The sequence below is a fragment of the Artibeus jamaicensis genome, unplaced genomic scaffold (assembly GCF_021234435.1).
Source record: "Artibeus jamaicensis isolate MK-2021 breed Jamaican fruit bat unplaced genomic scaffold, CSHL_Jam_final contig_391, whole genome shotgun sequence".
NCBI classification, from domain to species: Eukaryota; Metazoa; Chordata; class Mammalia; order Chiroptera; family Phyllostomidae; genus Artibeus; species Artibeus jamaicensis.
This window is the reverse complement of record NW_026521814.1, coordinates 24162156-24176491: the sequence shown is the minus strand read 5'-3', so window position 1 is coordinate 24176491 and position 14336 is coordinate 24162156. Positions and strand designations below refer to the sequence as shown.

At 42.5% G+C, this 14336-nt stretch overlaps 1 protein-coding gene and 1 pseudogene across 3 annotated transcripts in view; one reads left to right on the top strand and one right to left on the bottom strand.

Annotated features, from left to right (window-relative positions):
- Nucleotides 1–2547: 2547 nt before the first annotated feature.
- LOC119062128 (actin-related protein 2/3 complex subunit 2-like) lies at nucleotides 2548–6474 on the bottom strand (annotated as a pseudogene).
- Nucleotides 6339–14336, top strand: part of HIBCH (3-hydroxyisobutyryl-CoA hydrolase) — a 71935-nt gene continuing 63937 nt past the window's right edge. Inside the window, exon 1 of one of the 3 annotated variants that reach the window (XM_037162968.2) lies at nucleotides 6339–6586. In XM_037162968.2, coding sequence (XP_037018863.2) covers nucleotides 6567–6586 — 20 coding nt within the window. In that variant the 5' untranslated portion in view covers nucleotides 6339–6566. The remainder of the gene's footprint in view (nucleotides 6587–14336) is intronic. The other 2 variants (XM_053665211.1, XM_037162967.2) reach the window with 2 other exon arrangements.

The window sequence follows — 14336 nt, the reverse complement described above, 5'->3', positions numbered from 1 at the left end:
GTTACATCCTGATTGCTTATTCTTTTGTGTGTTTTGCTTTGGAATGTTTGCCTAGTTTTATTTTTAGAATCGTTAACAATTTCATAATCTTTTGTACACTATGTGGCCAGTATGAAAATGAAATTAATTTCCTAGGGTATAGTGTACTAAAAGTCTTTTAATTTCTTAAGCATTCAAGATAGAACTTGAAGAGGGTTCCTTAAAATTTCTTACACGCAAACTAAATTTTTTTTCTTAAACTACACCCATTGTATCTCTTATGTGCCACTTTTCCAAATCATTCTGTTGAAATCTTAAGCCAACAAGAGAATGGAAAGGCCAGGGAGAGAAGAAATAGATCTCTTATATGCTGATTATACTGTGTTTTAATTTGTTAAGTACCTTACTTCTGTGATAGATAATGTTACAGACCACTGGTGTTCAATAATAATATCACCTATGTCATTTAGAAATTTGTAATTGACACATTAAAAAAATAAAAACACAGGTGAAGTAAATTTTAATAATATATTTTCCTAATCCAGTGTATCTAAAATACCATTTTAATGTGTAAACAATATAAAAGATTGTACTGCTTCAGTTGTTAATTTTAAATTTAAAAACTCACTTCCTTAGTTGCATTAGACATATTTCAAGTGCTCAATGGCCATATGTGTGTAGTATTGAACAATCCAGCTGTAGACAGTTGTGAGGTTATTTAACAGCCAAATAATTGCTCAAAGTGGTATCCTTTGGAAGATTTGTTGTCAGTAAAACAGTGAATTGAAGGATATGGTGGTTGAGAGAGAGAGAGAGAGAAATTAGACCTGGAATGAGTTACACGTGGCCATTTAGGTATTTTGAAGTGTTAAGAGGATAGAGCAAATTTGAGAGATGTTTCAGAGGAATCATTAGTATGCACTGATTACTGGTCGGTAATGGGGGAAGGAAAAAAAGTTCAAGAGTAGCAGTCAGCCTTCCAACAGCCCTCAATGATCCTTACCTCATACTACTCATACCCGTGTAGTCCTCTTCCACCAAGGGGTGGTCTGCGTGATCAGCAGAGTAAGGCAGTAGTGATGGTTTGTCACTTCCGAGGTTAGGTTATAAAAATACTAACACTATACTGGCTCTGCCTCAGTGGTTCCTTCTCTTGGATCACTCGGTCTAGAGTAAGGCAGCTGCTACATTGTGAGCAGCGCTGTGGAGAGGCCTAGGAGGCCGGAAACCAAAGGCTGGCAGCACGCCCAGGAGTGAGTTTGGAAGCGGGTCTGCCTCCCCTGGTTGAGCATTCAGATGACTGCAGTTCTAGCCATCACCTTGATTACAGCCTCAGGAAAGACTGGGTGCCAAAACCACCCAGCTAAGCATCTCCCTGACCTCCCTGATTCCTGAGCCTCAGAGTCTGTGAGAGGTAATAAATGTTTTCAGATGCTAAATGTTGGGGTAATTGGCAACAGCAATCAATAATGACTACATCAATTAACAATAAAATGATAACTCAATTTAAATATGGGCAAAAAAATTGAATAGCCACTTTACGAAAAAAGATAATAGCACATGAAAAAGTACTCCATATCATTAGACATCAGGGATATTCGAATTACAATACACACCTACAGGCTAAAATCTTTTAATTTTAGACCAACAACACAAAATGTTGATGAGGTTGTGGAGTAACCAGATTTCTATTTTAAAAAATTGAGATATAACATATATACATACCATACACTTCATCCACTTAAAGTAAACAATGAATACTTTTAGGATAATGCAACCATCACCATAATACATTTCAGAATATATTTATTACTCCAGAAGGAGCCCTATATCCTTTAGCTGTCACCCTCCAATTATCCCAGCACTCTTCTCAAATGCTAGGTTACCATTAGTCTACTTTCTGTCTCCATACATTTGCTTATTCTAAGCACTCATATTAGTAGAGTAATACAGTATATGGTCTTTGTGCCTGGCTTCTTTCACATAGTGTAGTGTTTCTAAGGTTCATTCATTTCCAGCATAAATCAGTATTTCATTTCTTTTTATTGACAAATAGTAGTATTTCATTGTATGAAATATCTCTTAAAAATTCCATCATTTGATAAACTTTTAGGTTATTTCTGCTTTTAGGCTATTATAAATAATACTGCTATAAACATTTGTGTGGATTATGTTTTCAATTTCTCCTGGATATACACATTCAGGAAATGAATTGCTAGGTTGTGTTGTAACTTTATGTTTAACCACTTGACAGATTGCCAGACATTTTCTGAGATGGTTACGCCATTTGACACTCCCACTAGCACTGTATGAGGAATCCAATTTCTCCCTTTCTTCATCAACACTTATTATCACTTCACCAACACTTATTAACACTTTTTGATTGCAGCCATCCTGTTGGGTGTGATTACCTTATGGTTTTGATTTCCACTTCCCCGATAGCTAATCATGTGGACCATCATCTCATAAGGCTATGAATCATTTGATCATTTGTATATCTTCTTGGAGAATGGTCTATTCAGATCTGTTGCACATTTTTTTTTTATTCTTTAAAAAAATTCTTGGGGACTATGAAGTTCTAAGCATGGCTTGCTTTTGCAGATTATTTTCTGAACACATACAAAATGGAATAGAAATGGAGAATCTCCTAAGAATCTGAAGAGGTGCAACATTAAAAGCTACAATTATCCAGTAATAAGTGTTGCAGGCTTCAGTTGCCAACCACTTTTTGTTCCCAAGAGTTAGTAGGATGATTATTTTCATTTCTATTTTTTCAGCATCTGGGTCTGCGGGTTTAGCACCTTGAGGAATTGGGATGTTTTTGCCCGCAGACGTGTGTGAATATTGGCTTTAGACCATTTGATGTGGTAGTGCAGCTAGTTTTGAAATGTATGGGTCAGGTTGATGGTGCTGTCCTGAGCACTGGCACTGGTGTGGTGAGGGAACAGCACAAGGGCTGTCACCCACAGCAGCACTGGTGTCTTACAGCTCCAGAGGAGGTTCCTGTGACTGAAGAGGACCTCAGGGGCACTGTGGTCTGTGTCTTTCTTTGGACTCCTGTTTCAAAGGACAGCATTGTCATCACTCTTAAACACTTTGATGAAGACTACTGTGACTCTGTCCTTTTTGACTCAATATACATGGTCTCATTATTTCTATAGGGAGTAACTGCTCTATCCTCTCCTTCCTTGCCCCCTTCTTAGAACTGGAAGTATTTTTCAAAGACAGAGTCAAAATGATTTCGTTTTATAGCATCTACCAACGCAAGCAACAAATGGTCGGAAACTTTCAGGAGTTTAAGATGGAACTTTATTGGCCAAAGCTTTACCTGCGCAGGAGCGAATTCTCGAGGTGTCCGGAGACACGGTGCCCAGAGGGCTGCAAATGAGAGTCGCGCCTGGCGCTTACAGCCTAGGGTTTTTAGTGGGGTGAGCAAGCAAGCAAACACAGAAGCGGACGTGGCCGTTAGCGATTGGCTATCTCGAGAGAACACACATGGCTATGCTTTCTGCTTGCAGCAGTGGAAGACTTTCTGCAAAGACAAGGTGATGCACAAGCGGTTATCTTGTTTGTTCAGCACTCTTTGTATTTTCTATCTTCCTTGCTGGGTCTGGAGCCTGCCTCGGGTTCCTTGTTCCTCTTGGCTACTTTTATCTAATTCTGGGGCTAACAGTTTCAACATGCCAGCCTGATGCACAATGGAATTCTTGGGTGCAGGTAGATTTTTAAGGTATTATAGCATGGAGACATTGTATCCTGATTCTGGATTTACCGAGAAAGTCCCATGCACTCTCTTTAATAACTCATCAGCACCATTTGCCTGAAGTTCCTGACTGTCACTTTGGTTTTGCTTCTGTTAGGATTTCGAATATCATAGAGGACCCCATCAAAATCTTCGAATGTTATTTCTATAGGTTCTGGTTTATTTATAGTGGCCACACTCTTGAACTTGAGCATGATCATTTCCACCACAATGTGCTCGTTCACTCCAGCAACCCACCCGCTGAGCAGCCACTACCGCTGCCTCACCAACCCCATTCTCCATTTTTTAAAAAAATAATTTATTTATTTATGTTTAGAGAGAGGGGAAGGGAAGGAGAAAGAGTGGGAGAGAACCATCAATGTGTGGCTGCCACTCATGTGTCCCCTGCTGAGGACCTGGCCTGCAACCCAGGCATGTGCCCTGATTAAGAATTGAACCAGTGACCCTTTGCTTCACAGGCCCGTGCTCAATCCACTGAGCTACACCAGCCAGGGCCCATTCTCCATTTTTTAATTGGGCAATTTGTCTATTTTATGATTGAATTGTAATAGTTCTTTACATAGTTTAGACACAAGCTCCTTATCAAATATATCGTATGCAAAAAATATTTTCCATTCTCTTGGTTGTCTGCAACTAGAAATCCTAATTTAAAGTGATACAAACACTTTTGAAAAAGGTTTTGGGCTACATTATTTGCCGGGGATACTAAACTAAGCCGGAGGCCTTGTGTGACACAGGTTGCACACACACGAAGTTAGGCGGACAGGGAAGAGTTGGATCTTGAGGCAAGCTCTTCCAGTAAAACATGCTGGATCAGACGACTAGTTTGTTTACTGTGCACACAGAACGAGACATGCTGGCAGAGTCAGACGGTGATGTCAAACAGTGCTGTCCCGTATCTGTTTAAAAACTGAGTTGCAAATTAAAAAAATGAATTGTTCTTCAAATCCAGTTAGTGACACTTTCTACAAAGTATTTAGCTAGAATATCCACAGTATTCTATGAAATTCTTATTTCTAAAATCATCTTCATAACATTTTAAATTTTCCCATCCTTGAAATGAGTCAGAGGTTTAAGGACATACTAAACTTAATATATCCCTTGAAAATTGCATTGTGGTCTATCTCACAGCTCGTTTGATAACTGATATTTATCGTATCTTGGCGTCTTAAGTCAATACCTTGAATTTAACATTCCAACACAGTAATTATCTGAGAGAGAATAATTTATCATTATGCAGGCCTTTTTTTCCCCCCACCAGACCATAGGCTAGGGCTGTCTCAGTCACCACGTGCGGGTTCTCACTCTGTAGCTCCTCTATCCGTCCCAGAGGAGCTCTCCCAGTTACTTGCCCTTCTGCCCCTTTTCTTTTTTAAAAATTTTTTTATTTATTTATTTATCTTTAGAGGGGAAGGGAAGGAGAGAGGGAGAAAAACACCAATGTATGGTTGCCTTTGGTGTGTGCCCTGCTGGGAACCAGCCTGCAATCCAGGCGTGTGTCCTGAGTGGAAATCGAACCACAATTGTCTGGTTTGCAGGCCCATGCTCAATCCACTGAGCTACACCAGCCAGGGTTCCCTCTACCCCTTTTCAATAGCAGGTAGAGATACAGATGTTATCTTATTGTGGAATACAAAGTTCAAAAAGACAGGGTCATTTACTCTTTGATCCTTCTGGTATTTCTAGGCCCTCACAATACTAACATAAGTTATAAAAAGCAAGCAAAACCGATTTGCCAATCAGCAGTTGCTGCTGTGAGGCCTGTTGTCTGTTCTTTGTCGAGTGTGTATTTGGGGATTATATGTGACCTAGGTTAGAAAAGTAATTTTTTATTTAAGGCTTGACAGTATCTTCTTAAATGTCAAGAAGCTAAGACTAACCCCTTGCAGTTCCTTCCCTCTTTCTCACATTCTTCACTGAATTGTTTCTTTCTGATGAATGAGTCATTATTTTGGTGGTGATGAAATGTTTGCTGCCGGACATCTGGGTGTATCCGGATGCAGAGGGACCTTTTTCTGAATCAATCTAACAGTGGATTCTACTGGATGAGTTAACTCTTGTTTTCATTTAAAAGTAAGCTACTTTCTGAATAATTACACTTCAATCTAGAGTAACTTTTAGCTTAGTTGGTGAAGACATACACTGTATCAGCTTTTAACGAGACAACGCTTGTCTGTTATTGAAGAAGAGTGGTGGATCAAACTGGAAATACCCCAATCCTAATGTGAAAGGAGTTCTGCTATGTTGGATTAGGAATAAACTACATCGATGTCCTCCTGTTACTGGTTCATCTGTTTGAGTCCTGAAAGAAAAGAATATTAAATTTACATTTTTAATTTAAAAAGGTTAAAATTCCATAAGACTTTGTCATGTCAATTTCCTTTAGTCAGATTTAACACGCCAAATCTAGGTAGGCTACTTGGGTTCTTTCAGACAAATTCTCTTCTGGAAGAGAACTCTTTCCTCCCAATTAGCACGCAACGGCTCTTGGCCAAGTGGCTCCAGCCCGGCCCGCCCCGCCCCCCGGCCTGCCCCGCCCCCGGCCTGCCCCGCCCCCGCCTTCGCCCCGCCCCCTGTGCCGCCCTGCCGCCCACCCATTCCCTCTGCCTCCCAAACCAGATCCCCCGCCCTCGCCCTCGACCATTTCAAGCAATTTCTCTCGCTCCGCCCCTCAGCGTGGTAGGGTAAAAATCTCGCCTTGGGCCGCTCTGGTTGCTTGGAGGACTCGTCATCTGTTTCCGGCGGCGCTGGGCGGGGCTGAAGTGAGGCGTCAGGAACCGTCTGGGTGCGCAGTCGAGAGTGCTCGGTGGTTGTGCAGCGGGAGATGTCGGGCCTCTTTGGGAGGTGAGTGAGCGAACCAGAGAGTGAGCGAACCAGAGAGTGAGCTGCAGATTAGGCCCATCGGCTGCGCTTGCGGAGATGAAAAAGTGTCGGGACTGGGGACACGGCATTCAGACCCGAGTCCTGTCCCTGTCGCAGCGCCCCCGGCCGGACTTCGTGTTTCGCCATTCCTCCTTCTGGCACCTTCTTTGAAGCATCTCCTGTTTCTGCCACTCTGGATCTCACTCAGCCTTGACCCCACAGGGCTTTCTTTCCTTTCTGACCCCAAACTCTTCCTTTCTTACCAGCTGAGTGTAGTTTGAGGGACCTGTAGGATTTCAACCTGGAGCATTTTCGTATCATGTTTCGTGCAGCTAGCAAACGCACGTGCCTTCCTAGTGATTGCACCTGCGCTCTAGGTGTGCCTTTGTTGTTCGGCTCTGTCGGATGGTTCCAGGCCATTGTGGCAGGAACAAAGAGTGGGTTGGAGTAGGTGTGCAAGCGTTGTGTGTAACTTTTGGAAGTGCTGCTCCGTGCAGCTTGAGCTAGCCGAGGACGTCTGGGAGCAGTCATTTTAGGAAGTTAGGCCGCACCCCGAGTCTTGAAGCCTGCTGTCCGCCCCCGTGCAATACCATCCACCGCATTTCCTCAGCAGCAAGAAATTCCTGGGTTTTTCAGTCTTTGAGGGAGGGCGATATCTGGGAATGTTTCTTTTACTTAAGAGGAATGGCTGTTGCTTTATAACATTGTATCCGCAGACCCAATTCTTAATAAATATTTGAAGAGAAATCCAAGGATTGCTTTCCTTTAAAAATACCTTGAAATTAGTGGTGCCCGTGCTTCTAAACAGCTCACAGATAGAGAGACTTGGTTGATACTAAGAAAATCAATACATGCCATTGCTGCTGATTTTTTGAATTTGTGGGCAAATGCCAAATTATTTGAGAAATAAATTGGTAAGTCACGTTTATTAACAAAGTTAACTGACTTGGGAAAAAATTTGTCAGTCCCAGAGTTCAGGTTGGCTTGATTCCACCCCACATTTCAAGGTGAACGAAGACTCATTGGGTGAGTTCTGGAGTAGGTTTGGGGCTTTAGCTCTGGAGTGGGTATTATCCTAGCAAAGCAGACAGTGAATCCCAACGTCATTCAGACTACAACAGTCTAACCCACAAATACATTAAGAAATAGGGCATCACAGGGAGTGTTACTGGGAAAAAATAAGGTCTCTGTGCTGCGGTTGACATTGTTGGGTAATCCCTCTTGCACTCCGGCCTCCTTCTGTCCCCTGCTCTGTTTTGATTTCCTCCCACCCCTCTCCACTACGTACCTACTAGCAGTGTCATGTCAGCCCTCGGACATTTTTTGTTACTGTGCCCAAATAAAGCGCCGCTCTTTAAAGATAACTCTCAAATTTGTATATTCTAAGTTTGATTTATCCTGAGATGTAGTGCTAGTCAGAAACACCCATTTGCCTCATTTTCCACTTCAGATATTGGGTTGGCCAAAAAATCTGTTGAGTTTTTTCCATAAACTACAAAGACATTTTTCATTTTCACCAATAACTTTATGGATTTGATATTTTGAGTATGTCGGCTATCTCCTGCTGTTGGCTTCAGGTGGGAAGAGGCTAGGGGTGCTGCTAAACATCTTCCAATGTGTAAGACAGCCCCACAGCAAAGAATTATTTGGCCAAAATGTTAATAGTACCATGAAACTTAACGAACCACTTTTGACATGTTTGATCAGTCACAGTACCTTTTCCATACACTGCACAAAGTTTTTTTTTGTATTTCAGTTGTGTTTTTACCTTTCTTGAAATAATGAAGCATAATATACCAAAAATACTGCTTATTTCTTTCCATCTTCAACATTAAAATGGCTGCAGAAAAATTCACCAATTTTGATAAGTTTTTTAAATGCATGCTGATGACAGCTATCACAGTACAATTTAACAAAATTGTTGATAATGAAGTTAAAGACAACTAAGCACTACTAGAGCCACCGTACAGAAAAAACTAAATGAACTTTGACCAACACATTATAAATTTTCACAAAAATGCAACCTTTATTCAGCATCTGCACTTTCAACTTCTTGGCATTATCATTCTAGATTCCTGAAGTTATCTGAGTTCTCCCATGTTCCAAATCCTCATCTCTTCCTGCTGATTAGAATTTGAGCAATCTCCTTAAATATATCAGTAGTCAATTTTTTTCAGAAATGTGATTGGTTAACTGACCTCTCCCATTTTGAATCTGCACAGGACTGCCCTGTTAATCTTGGCTAAAGTTCCCTTTGGCGCCTGCCATTCCTCTTCTCAGAAGCCCTTAAATAAGGTGCACTCCTTTCTTCAGAATTAACTAAAAAATTCCCAGCCTGGGTTTCAAGATTTGGCCCAATGTACTTCATGAATTCAGCAATACTTTGTTATGTTCTTATTCTTGGGAGGCACTGTTCTAGGTAAATGCTATTAGTAATAATTTTAGGACTGTATAAATGTAACTACTTAACTATTAAGGAGTTGAAATTACATTTGGCCCTTTGAAGGCAACCACGATGCTGGTGTGGACCCACACCGAGGCTGGTGTATTACACTATAGCCAACCTGGACTATTTGATGGTCTTGTTTCATATGTAAGACCCTTGAAGTTTGAAAATATTTAAACAAAAGTAATACTTGGTAACACTTATCAACTCTGATAAGTGTCTTAAAGGAAAAGTACAATTATGAGAGAGCCAGGGTTAGAAAAAGGAAGAAGGGTTCAGGGCACTTTTTCAAAGAGGTTCATCTTTAAGTTGTTAATAGTATTCATTGCATTCTCCATCTTCTCTTCTGCTCGACTACATGTTTTGGTTCTTGCTTCTTGAGCTGCCTGTTTATTTTACTTCTATGTAGTTGTTTCTGAAGGCTCAGTATTTGATTCTCTGCCATGTTTTTTCGGTGCTGGGAGTCACCCAGAGGCAGAGGCAGAAGCACTGAGTGTTGCTGGCTGGCTGGAAGCAGCGCTCTGTCTAAAGGAGGCAGCTTCTCAATTCCAGGCATTGTTGTCATTCTAAAATATGGACCTGGGGTTTCCATAACTACCAGTTTTTCTGGGAGGCTGGAAAATTGCATTTTTAGGTGAAATATTTTTTTATTTTTAAATGTTTGTATTGTAGTTTTAAAACACTGCTGACCAAACAAAACACATTTATAGACCCAGCCTGACTCCAGGCCACTAGTTTTGGACTGCAGCCTATTTCTCAGATATTTTTCATTGAGCTGCCTCAGTGATGTTGAATGTGCCTGCCTAATCTGTCTTCAGCTGTCACCTTTTTTCAAGCTCTATTCTCTTTTCCCACTTCCTGTTGAATATTTTTACTTATGTCACTACATCCTCAAGAAATTCAAAATGAAATTCATATTTCATCCTACAAACCAGCTAGTTTCCTTCCCAACCATTTCAGTACCTACATTTTATATGCTCCTGACTTGAAATCTGGAGTCGTTTTTGGCATAATTCTTTCCTTATTGAGTTTTTACTTCATAATAACTCTTAATAAAATCATTCATTTCTGTCACCACCATTGCTATACTTCATCAGTTCATACTTGAATTATTTTACCTTGTACTTGATTTTTTTTCGCTAGTCACATTTCACATTCTGTTTAATACCTTGCCTACTGCTGCTGCAGTAAACTTCATTTAGTGCGGGGAGGAGGCTCCGCCCGCAGAGCCACCCCCTCCCCCCATCTGCCATGGATGAGAATAAGTCTACCAAGTCATGATCTGCTTGGGGAGGGCAGGTGGCCGATCTCTCAAAGGAGAAGGTCCCAGAGCCTTTTCCTCAATGGGCTTTTACTAGGTTCAGTTTTCACAGGAATACAGGTAAAGCTCATCAGTCATTGTCAGGCAGTAAGGATCAAACAATAGATGACTTACAAGAACTACCAGGGCTTATTCTGAGTCAGGGTCAGTTAGCTAAAGGGCTGTAAAACTTTGGGAAACAAACTCATTTCATGCTTGGACCCTTATCAGAAAATTGAGGGCATTCTTAGCAAAGCAGGTGTTACAAGATTTCATGCATTCCTTCTTAGGCCTGATCACCCTGGGGAGCCACCTGTTCCTGCCCAGGGCTGCACCGCCCTCTGTCATTGTTTCAGGCTTAAGTCAGACAGGGGAAGTAAGGCGGTCAAGAGATTAGGAGACTTCTTGCAGACAGAATGAGGACTCAGGCTATGTCAAAGCCAAGGGACAAGGGTCCATCACCCCCATTTTCTACAGCCCCCAAAGCCCTTTCCTGAGGGCCCCTTCGTGACTGTGCCTGTCTTAGGTCCTCCCTCCCTTGAGGAATCTTACCCATCATTGGCTAACTGGTCAGGCTTGGGGCCAGGCAGGGTGAAGTAAAGGGGGCAGAGGCGGTGCCCCTGCCAGGGAGCTAAACTTTGTCTTCTTAGTGGCTTATGGTCCCAAGGTCCCTCACTCAGGGGGTCCCTCACCCATGGGGGTGGGGTGGTCCCAACAATTTAGCTTCTTAAACAGTTTCATGAAAAGTTGTTTAATTTTGTAAGCCTGTGTGTGTTTTATTGGGTAATTGATTGTAAAAATCTTCTACGATAACTTTCTTATCCTTCCAAGACGGCTGTTTTTCATTTTAGCATGTATCAGAATCACCTGAAGGGCATGTTAAACAGATTTCTGGGCTTCACCGCACAATTTCCCTTTCAGTAAGTCTGGGTGGGGCCAACACTTTGCATTTCTCACAGGTTTTCAGGGGATGTTGATGGTGCTGGTCATGGAACCACACTTTGAGTACTGCTCCAAGCAGCCAGTTTGCACGTAACCTAGAGATTAATCTGACCAAGTGAACTAGTAAACTAGAAGCTAATATCTAACAATACAGTAATATTTTATTTTTTATCCTCACCCAAGCACATTTTTTAATTGTGTTTAGAAAGCAAAGAAGGGAGAGAAACATCCATTGGTTGCCTCCTGTGCATGCCCAGTCTGGGCATCGTACACGCCCAGACTGGGGAAGGAATCTGCATCCCAGGCAGGAATGTGCCTGCACCAGGAATCTAACTTGCAACCCTTTGGTTATGGAATGATGCTCTAACCACTGAACCACCTCGGCCAGGGCTATAGTAATTTTTTTTTTAATTTTTATTTTTTTTATTGATTATGCTGTTACAGTTATTCTATTCCCCCTTTATTCCCCTCCACCCTACCCCCCATCCCCACCATCACCCCCCCTTTAGTTTATGACCATGTGTCTCAAGTCCTTTAGATTCTATATTTCCCATGCTATTCTTGCCCCCCCATCTATTTTCTATCTACTGTCTATGCTACTTGTTTTCTGTACCTTCTCCCCCGTCTCCTCCTCCCACTCCCCTGTTGCTAACCCTCCTTGAGATCTTCATTTCTATGTTTCCACTCCTGATCTAGCTGTCCTTTTAGTTTGCTTTTGTTTTAGGTGTGGTTGTTAATAACTGTGAGTTTGTTGTCCTTTCACTGTTCATGTTTCTTTAACTTCTTTTTCTTAGATAAGTCCCTTTAACGTTTCATATAATAAGGGCTTGGTGATGATGAACTCCTTGAATTTGATCTTATCTGAGAAGCACTTTATCTGTCCTTCCATTTTAAATGAAAGTTTTGCTGGATAGAGCAATCTTGGTTGTAGGTCTTTAGATTTCATGACTTGGAATACCTCTTTCCAGCCCCTTCTTGCCTGTAAGGTCTCTTTTGAGAAGTCCGCTGACAGTCTGATGGGGACTCCTTTGTAGGTGACTGTCCCCTTAGCTCTTGCTGCTTCTAGGATTCTCTCCTTCATTTTAATCTTGGCTAATGTAATTACGATGTGCCTTGGTGTGTTCCTTCTTGGGTCCAACTTCTTTGGTACTCTCTGAGCTTCCTGGATTTCCTGGAAGTCTATTTCCTTTGCCAGATTGGGGAAATTCTCCTTTATTATTTGTTCAAATAAGTTTTCCACTGGTGGCTGTGCCTTTCCCCGTTCTGGTACCCCTATAATTCGGATGTTGGAGCGTTTAAAGATGTCCTGGAGGTCCCTAAGACTCTCCTCATTTCTTTGAATTCTTGCTTCTTGACTCTTTTCTGTTTGGCCATTATTTGCTTTCTTCTGGTCCACTCCATTGATTTGAGTCCCAGTTTCCTTTTCATTGCTATTGGTGTCCTGTGTAATTCCATTCATTTCAGTTAGTTTCGCCTTCATATATTTGTCTAATTTGTGGCTATAATCAACCAGTTCTGTGAGGATCCTGATCACCAATGTTTTAAACTGTGCGTCTGTGAGTTTTGCTATTTCTTCATCGCTTAGATTTATTGGCTCTGGGGCTCTGAGATCCTCCTGCGCCATTCTTGGTCTGTTCGGGCCCTTTAAGTGTGAGAAGCGGTGCCTTGGATTCCCAGGTCGCTAGGTTGTGACGCTGTATGTGGGGGCGTGGCCAGAGCGGGGAAATGGCGACCCCCCTCTGCCGCTTCTCACAGCTGGGTGCGCAGGAGCAGTGCCTTAGGTGGTTCACCTGGGCCGGGCCACTCAGAGTCGCTGGGTTATGACACTGTATGTGGAGGTGGGGTCAGAGCAGGGAAATGGCGGCGCCCTCCACTGCCGCTTGCCGTGGGGACCTGCCGGCCCGGTCCAACCGCCCACTCCCTCGCCTGTCCACCCTCGCAAAAATGCGCGACCTCAGTCAACACGCAGTCCCGGGCCGGCTGTCTCCCCCGCGGTCGCTCGCCTGGTTGCTCGCTGGGTCGCTCACTAGGTCTGACCCTGCGCCTGGATTCTGTGGGCCTGAGTGTGTCTGGCCGAGTCCTCCTGTGCAACCCTGCTCCGCCAGCCGCTGGTTTCGCCCCTTACCGGTCAGGCTGAAGAATTTGTTGTTAACGGACTTCCGAAAAGTTCAATTTTCCGTGTTCTGGCTGTGTTTTCTGTTGCTAATATTTAGTTTTCTCTAATCTTGGTTGTGTGAGAAGGCACGGCACATCCACCTATGCCTCCATCTTGGTGGAAGTCTATAGTAATATTTTTAAAACTCATCTATACACAAACATTACACAGCCAATAAAATACTTATTTAAAAATACATAATATGAAAGATACAGAAAAATAGTCATGACAGAAGTTACAAAAAGAAAGCAGGCTACAAAACAGTAAGTACAGGACACTTTTAAATTTGTTGTTTTAAAAGTGTTTGTTAGGCTAGGAATACAGACGTGCTTGGCAAAAGTGATCAGTAGTAACAAGTTAGAGTGATGGGGGGGGAGGAGCTGGGAGGGGGCATCCTGGAGGCCACACCGAGTGTTGGAATTGTCTGTCTAGAAGGTGGTTACAGGACTGACATGCAGGAGTTCACTGAGATACGGACCTCAAAGTAGCACATTTGAGGACTTCATAATTAAATAAGTAAAAGGAACGTAGGAAAGGGGAGTGACTAGAGGGGCCTGAGGACAGCTTCTGGGATGCTGGTGCTGTCCTGATTTTTGATCCAGGTGCCAGTGAAATGAGTATGTCCAGTTTGTGAAAACTTATCAAATTGTATCTGTATGTTTTTGGCCTTTTTTAAAAAGTTCCTCCAGCCCTGGCTGGTGTAGCTCAGTGGATTGAGCGCGGGCCTGTGAACCACGCGACCACGGTTTGATTCCCAGTCAGGGCACATGCCTGGGTTGCAGGCCAGTTCCTAGCAGGGGACTCACAAGAGGTAACCATACATTGATGTTTAAAAAAAAAAAAAAAGAAAGAAAAAGTTTCTCCAAATACATCACTCTTGCCATTGAGA